The sequence below is a fragment of the Montipora foliosa genome, chromosome 13, assembly GCF_036669935.1.
Source record: "Montipora foliosa isolate CH-2021 chromosome 13, ASM3666993v2, whole genome shotgun sequence".
Lineage (NCBI taxonomy): Eukaryota > Metazoa > Cnidaria > Anthozoa > Scleractinia > Acroporidae > Montipora > Montipora foliosa.
The window spans coordinates 6,234,418-6,241,969 of NC_090881.1; the positions used below are offsets into that span (position 1 = coordinate 6,234,418).

The following is a 7,552-nucleotide window of genomic DNA, read 5'->3' on the forward strand; positions in this document are numbered from 1 at the left end:
AACAGACATCCGGACGAGCCTGCGCAGCGCTAACATTCGCTGAGTACAATGTACATAACGTATTGGCGCTGCTTTGTCTACATCTGTACCTCGTTGTTTATCTATGACACTACCAAGGTATGTGAAAGAGTCTACCTCCTCTAACCGCTCTCCTTCCAATGTGACCGGATTTTCTTTGATGGTGTTGATCCTCATAACCTTTGATTTACCCCAGTTGGTCTTCAGTCCTGCTCTTTTTGATGCTGCTGCCAGTCCAGTCCTCCAGCTGTGACCAAAGGGTCCACTGAATTCCATTGTTTTCTCCCTCGGTGGTGGTCCTCAATATCCAGTCTATAACAAGAAGAAACATGAAAGTTGATAGCAGGTATCCTTGTCGAACGCGAGTCGTGACAATGAAGCAATCTGAAAGCTAGCCCCACTGCACCACTCTACATGTCATTCCCTCATAAGATTGCTGAATGATTGTAATGATCTATTAAGGGATACCGTAGTGCTTCAGAGGCAATGTAAACGGCCTTTTCATAGTCAATAAAGTGGATGTAGAGAGATGAGTTCCATTCCAACGATTGCTCCACTATAATACGCAGTGTGGCGATCTGGTCAGAGGAGCATTCTCAACTCTTTCACGCTTTTTGAACAAACGTGAACTCCGTTGTTACAACCTTTTTTAAGGAAAGTTTTTCAACCTCGCGCTTGAATGAAACACGGGTAAATGCAATCTTTTTTATGTAAGAATACACAAAGACATCCTTCAGTGCACAGACACAAAGAAAGCCTACTCAACAGATTTGAATAAAACCTTTTCTGAAAACGCTTGAAAAAAACCTTTGGATTTTGAGAAGCGTTTTATACTGTTGTATGGTGAAGCGGGAGTTGGTTTCATATCGTATTTCAAAATACTTTTCAAAACATGAGCAAACAACAATATACGTTTAAAACGCTTTATTAAAAGATACTCTAGTGACAAGTTGATATAAATGATTGTTCTTCTACTATTTGACTATCGTAACCTTAAACATGTTGCGTTGCGCTTAAACAAATACTGTGACTCTGATAATGCAGTTCTGTTCAGACATACAGAATATGAAACATTCGAGACCGGACTAACTCGAACGAATTTTATTTGCAGAAGGCTATCGTTAAGTCAATAAAAACACATCAACAAACGTTTCAAACGTTTTACTGAATTAACAGAGAACGCTTATCACAATGTGATATTTGCGAGAGATAGTTCTCTTTAAACAAACCTTAATCCGAAAAAAAGTTGTTTTGAAAACGCACCCTATGTACAACAAAGATTATAGTTGTTAAGTCAATAAATACACACCAACAAACATTTCAAGCGTTTTACTGAATTAACAGAGAACGCTTATCACAATGTGATATTTGTGAGAGTAGTTCTCTTTGTAATTCACTTGCATTCGCTGCATCATTAGTGTTCTATTATGCATGCACTGTTTCAACGCTTTTTGAGCGAAAATAAATCACACACGCGCAAATGAGAAAAGAAAAAAAAATGTTGTAATTCACTTGCATTCGCTGTATCATTAGTGTTCTATTATGCATGCACTATTTCAACGCGTTTAGAGCAACAATAAATAACGCACGCGTAAATGAGAGATGAAAAGATGTGTATCATTATTGTTGTATTATGCATGCACTGTTTCAACGCTTTTAGAGCGAAAATAAATCACACACATTATTCACTTGACTTCGCTGCTTAACAGAGAACGCTTATCACAATGTTATATTTGCGAGAGATAGATTTTCTTTAATCAAATCTTAATCCAAAAAAAGTAAATAAAAAGTTCTTTTGAAAGCGCACCCTATGTACAATAAAGATGCACATGTACCGGTCAAGCAATATTATGCATGCACAGTTTCAATGTTTTTAGAGCGAAAATAAATCACACACGCACAAGTATTAACCGTGTTAGTGAGTGACTGAATTCACAAAAAGTGCTATAAAGGAATACGTGCAGTGCCCGTTTTTCAGTAGACTCGTTAACATGGATAGAGTGTACTTTGTCTTGGTTCGGGTTTGCGCTCGGAGTTGTTTTGCAGGACACATCTTTCACAGCACACCTCGCGAGCAATGGTTAGAACTTGTAAAGGAGTTACATCCAATGAACCCCGGTCGCTTGTTGAGTTTTTATTACTACATGGACCAATGCAACGCTACATTTACCGAACAATATACATTCCACAAAGTCTTATGTGTCACGTACTCGATACATTATCCTTCTTTCTGGTGGATGGTTTGGCAAATTGTTACAAAAAGTCTGCGAATGAAGAAGATCTAATCATTTGTTTAACACCATGGGTAGTGCTGCAAGCCGCGTGTGTGGAAGCTCATCGCCTACAGTTTCTTTAAGTGACATATGTCAGAGAATGCGATGTTTAGTTGCGTGTTGCGGTAGCGAGGTTCACATCGAATTGAAAGATGTCACCGACAATCACGAAGAAGAAAATGCAAAAGAAGAAGAAACAGAAAACGCGGACCCTAAATCAGACGAACCAACTATTACAGAAATTGTATTATGAAGTGGATCGACCATCCGCTTTAGGGGGAGTCGACAAACTGTATCGTGCGGCGCGTCGGTATGGTTTGAAACGCACGCAAGTACTCGATTGGCTCCGCCAACAACCTGGCTATACCCTACACAAACCTGCAAGAAAACACTTTCGTCGTAACCGAGTAATTGTGTTTGATATAGATTCGCAATGGCAGGCGGACTTGGTTGATTTGCAACATTTGAGTCAGTGGAATCAAGGATACAAGTATTTACTGACTTGTATCGATGTCCTTTCCAAATACGCGTGGGTGGTGCCTTTGAAATCGAAAACAGGAGCCTCGTTGGTGGTGGCCTTTGAAAGCATTTTCCAGGAAGGTCGCAAACCTGAGAAGTTGCAAACAGATGCCGGAACCGAATTTAAGAACAAAACGTTTCAAACCTTTCTCAAAAAGGAGAATGTACATCATTTTGTAACCTACAACGAAACCAAGGCCCAAGTGGTTGAAAGATTCAACCGCACTTTGAAGCAACTTATGTGGCGTATGTTCACTACCAGCAGCTCGTACCATTATTTGGATCAACTGGACGATTTAGTCAATGGGAATTACAATCAAAGCGTGCACCGTAGCATCAAAATGAGACCAGCGGATGTCAACGAGAATAACGCATCTGAGGTCTGGAACAATTTGTATAGAAATCTGTTCAAAAAGCCGACAAAGTATAAATTCAAAGTGGGAGATCAAGTCAAGATCAGTAAGCATAAACGCATCTTTAAAAAAGGTTACTTACCGTCCTGGACGGAGGAAACTTTCACTGTTGCTCAGAGACTTCCGCGCGACCCACCCGTGTATCGCCTAAAGGAAGCAGACGGTGACTGGATTCAAGGCACTTTTTACGAATTTGAGTTACAGAAAGTGATAGAAACGGAAAAACACCTGTTTCGTATTGAAACAATTTTAAAACGCAGGGGACGAGGAGCGAATAAGGAGGTGTTGGTACATTGGAAAGGTTGGCCAAAGAAATACGACAGTTGGATTCCGCATAACCAGTTGGTCACTTTACAACAAACATGATTCAAGATAGCGACTTTTACGTGACACTTCCCAGTAATGCAAGCAGTAATTTATTTCTAAACAATTCCAAGTCCTCCTTTCGCGTAGCGCTACCTCGACAAATCCATCTGAAAGATGAAGAAGATTGGGAAGTAGGATTGCATCATATCGTGTATCCGCTCTCAATGTTTGACATTACAAATGACTGCAAACATTCTCACATCATGCTGGATCGTCGAGGTGACTCCACACCGTTTGTATTACCCGAGGGCAAGTATTATACAGCCTTAGATGTCACAGAAGGAATGTTACAATGCCTGAACATCGCTGACCCACCATCTAAGATTGAAATCACAGTGGACGACGAATGGAATGTAACGTTAAACTCGCAAACTGAAGGACTTCTGATCACATTGTCTACAGCTCGCGCGTTGGGATGGATAAACGAAAACAACACTCTTACACCCAGCGTTCGTTTGAATGCTGCACTCACCTTAGAAAGAAAATATGGTCATGATTGGTTCATCTTACCATCCGGCACATCCATCACATATCCGGGTATTTACATCTTTCCTCCTTCGCTGTCGCTTTGTTCGTGTAAGCAGAGACTGGTTCAAGTTCAAACCAATCTCGTGGAACCGTGGCAGGTGGGTGACAAGCGCTTACCTCTCCTACATGAGATGGTACCTCTGGGCAGTTTTCGAGAAACACTCCTTGAAGAAAGAGAACATATTGTGTACCTACCTTTGCGGACAAAGATATTTCAGACCATTGAAATATATTTAACGAGTGGATACGGTCAAACGCCGGCATTTTTAGACGGTATCGTCAGCGTCGTTTTACATTTCCGCCGTCGATCAACATGACCAACAGTTTTTACATGGTGCTGACCAGTGATGCAAGTCTGACTCAATATCCAGAAAACAAGGCGGCCGATTTTAAGATGCAGTTACCAAGTCAACTACACCTAAGTGAAGACTGGGAGGTGGCCATGACACGCATCATTTACCCTTACACCTGGCAAAACGTAGGTGAGAATCAATTGTCCTACACTTTGCTTTGTAAGACTGGTCCTGAACCCTGGAAATTGAACATCCCTGTACCAAGTGGCATTTACCGTACGGTCAAAGATGTCATTCACGGTATGACGAAGGGACTACACAATCGATTGAGAGACATTTATTTGAAGAGTGACAAGACCATTACGAGTCTGGAAGGAAACGAGTGTTTTTACATTTACGAGAAAGCACAAGATTACTTTGAGTTGAAGTTACCAGCCGGTTGGTATGTGATTCTACCAAAGACATTAGCTCGCGCCTTGGGGTACTTAAACCATCAGTATAATATTCCTCAGCTGTACCAAATCGGAGGCTTTGTCCAACAGAATGATGATCACAGCGTCCTTCTTGCGAGGACAACGACAACACTTGTCAGAAAAGACGAATTGGTATGGGGATTGCTCTCGAGAGACGCTTTTCAAACCATCTACGTGTATTCCGATTTAATCGAGTCTCAAGTAGTGGGAGATGCTCAAGCGAACTTACTTCGGATGCTTGTTCCTCGTGGTCAGCCGGGGAACATGATCACAGAAGAGGTCAAGGTGCCCTCCTACCATAGACTCCGTACAACTGTGTTTTCATACGTGGCGATCAATATAAGGGGAGACGCAGGTCAATTGATACCATTTGCTTCTGGAGCCGTACGCGTGACCCTGCATTTTCGGCGTCGTGATATTCTATAACAACATGTTATTACCTATGAACCACCGATATTACCCATATGGACGACATGTTGTACCCTATAGGCAGCACGGTAAAGGAGGAGACATTAGTATCTACGGAGGAACACACCCTTATGGTCAAGGGGGCAACGGCTTAGGTGGAATGTTTCGGTCCTTGTTCCGTTCAGCAACTCCCTTTCTCAAAACAACAGCAAAAAAAGTGGGAAAACGAATGCTCGATACTGGATTGGAAACGGGAATGCAACTTGTCCAAGACGTGATCAATGGTCAACCTTTAAAGAAAGCTGCCAAGACAAGAGCGAAAGCTGCTGGAAAAAATTTACTCACAGGGGTCATTGATGACATTACACAGCAAGGTCGAGGAAAAAGAGTATATAAGCGCGCGTATACGTCAAAGCGGCACAGTGAAGGACAGACCAAGAAAAGGAGAACATCTCGTTCAACGTTCAAGACTATTTTTGATTAAAGATGGCATCAGCTCACCCTCTCTCAGCCCCTGGTGCGAATTCAAGTTTACAATTGTTTGATGTACCTGTGACAGATGTATCGATTGTTAGCAGCAAATGGATCGATTACGAACCGGTTCAAACGGGAACTAACCCCATCGAGTTTGTCATCAAACCGTTAGCTGACTACATTGACATTAACAAGACAGAGCTGCGATTGGTAGTAAAGATTACCAAACAAGATGGATCGCCCACAGGGGATGGTAAGAAGTACACTCTGGTCAACAACGCCCTTCATTCCATCATCAAACAGTTTACCATCAAGATCAACGAAACGCTGGTAACAGAACAGTCAGACACTCAAGCATACAATGCTTACATCAAGACCTCATTGAACTTTACGGAACAGGCCAAGAAATCGTACTTAACCAAAGCTCTGTATTACAAAGACACTGCTGGACACGTGAATGAAGTAGATAATACAGCAGAAAGTAATGAGGGTCTGAATAGAAGAGCCACATTTACTAACAACGGCGCAGAAGTTGGGTTGGTCGGAGTACCTCTTTATGACGTGTTTAATATTGACAAGTTGTTGCTTGACGGTTTGGAGATCAAAGTCAAAGTGGATCTGAACAACGATGCTTTTGTTCTAATGGCTGGGGAGACTCCAAACAACTGCAAACTAAAGGTCATGTCTAGTACGCTTCGCATACGAACAGTGCGTGTTGCAGACAGTGTGAAACTAGAACATGCACAGATCATGCAAGGTCACAAAGGGAGCGCACCGCTACCAGCCATCTATACCCTAACCAGAACCCCTACGCAGGCAAGGATCATCCCTCAAGGAGTCTTAAATCACACTGAGACAGATTTATTCCACGGTTTCATTCCTCAGTGCATCATTTTTGGGCTCGTGCGAAACGATGCCTTCAACGGAAACCTTGCAAGAAATCCTTTCAACTTTGAGCTGTTTGACCTGCAAGACATTCGGATGACTGTGAATGGAGAAGAAATGCCTTATTCTGCGCTGGATCTGACGGGTGGAAAAAAGATCGATGGTTACAACACGCTGTTTTCAGGAAGTGGAGACATGAATTGTGGGCACGGGCTTGACATTGATAGAGTGGATTGGGAGAACGGATACGGTTTGTTCCGTTTTGATTTGACACCGGCAGGAAGTGGACATCCCGATCATCTGATACCTCATCGAACGGGTAACGTGAACCTGTACCAGAAATTTGGAACTCAGACGAACTCAGTTCTGAATTTAATTGTGTACGCAGAATTTCAGAATCAGTTGGAAATTGATCGCAATCGTCGCGTGGTCTACGATTTGTCACAAGGCTCTTAGTTCATCGTCATGCATACGACCCAAGAACTATGGCAAGCCTGTCTTTCTGACCCTGTGTTAGCACCTCTGATGCAAGGCGTATTTCCAAGGGATAGGCTACCTGTCATCAACACCTACCCAGCCGGACTCATCGCGAATACGGACCCTCATGACCAACCTGGGACACATTGGGTGGCTATGTACTTTGAATCGCCTCGTGAAAGTGAATTCTTTGACAGCTACGGATTTCCTCCTGAAACTTACAACATGGATACCTACATTCTACGGGAAGTTACCTATTATAACGACAAACCACTGCAAGGACTGAACTCGGATGTTTGTGGAGATTATTGTCTGTTTTATCTCATTCGGCGAGCACGGAATGTTGATATGAACACTGTTCAAGCTAAATTTAAACGATATGATTCTCAGTGGAACGATGCACGAGTTGAACGGAGTGTACACGC

The 7,552-nt window shown here is 42.5% G+C and overlaps 1 protein-coding gene across 1 annotated transcript; it reads left to right on the forward strand.

Annotated features, from left to right (window-relative positions):
• The first annotated feature begins 5,597 nt into the window (after positions 1-5,597).
• Positions 5,598-7,106, forward strand: LOC137982255 (uncharacterized protein F54H12.2-like). The gene has a single exon (XM_068829334.1). The coding sequence runs from the start codon at positions 5,778-5,780 to the stop codon at positions 7,104-7,106; it is 1,329 nt and encodes a 442-aa protein (XP_068685435.1). The 5' UTR covers positions 5,598-5,777.
• Positions 7,107-7,552: the final 446 nt, after the last annotated feature.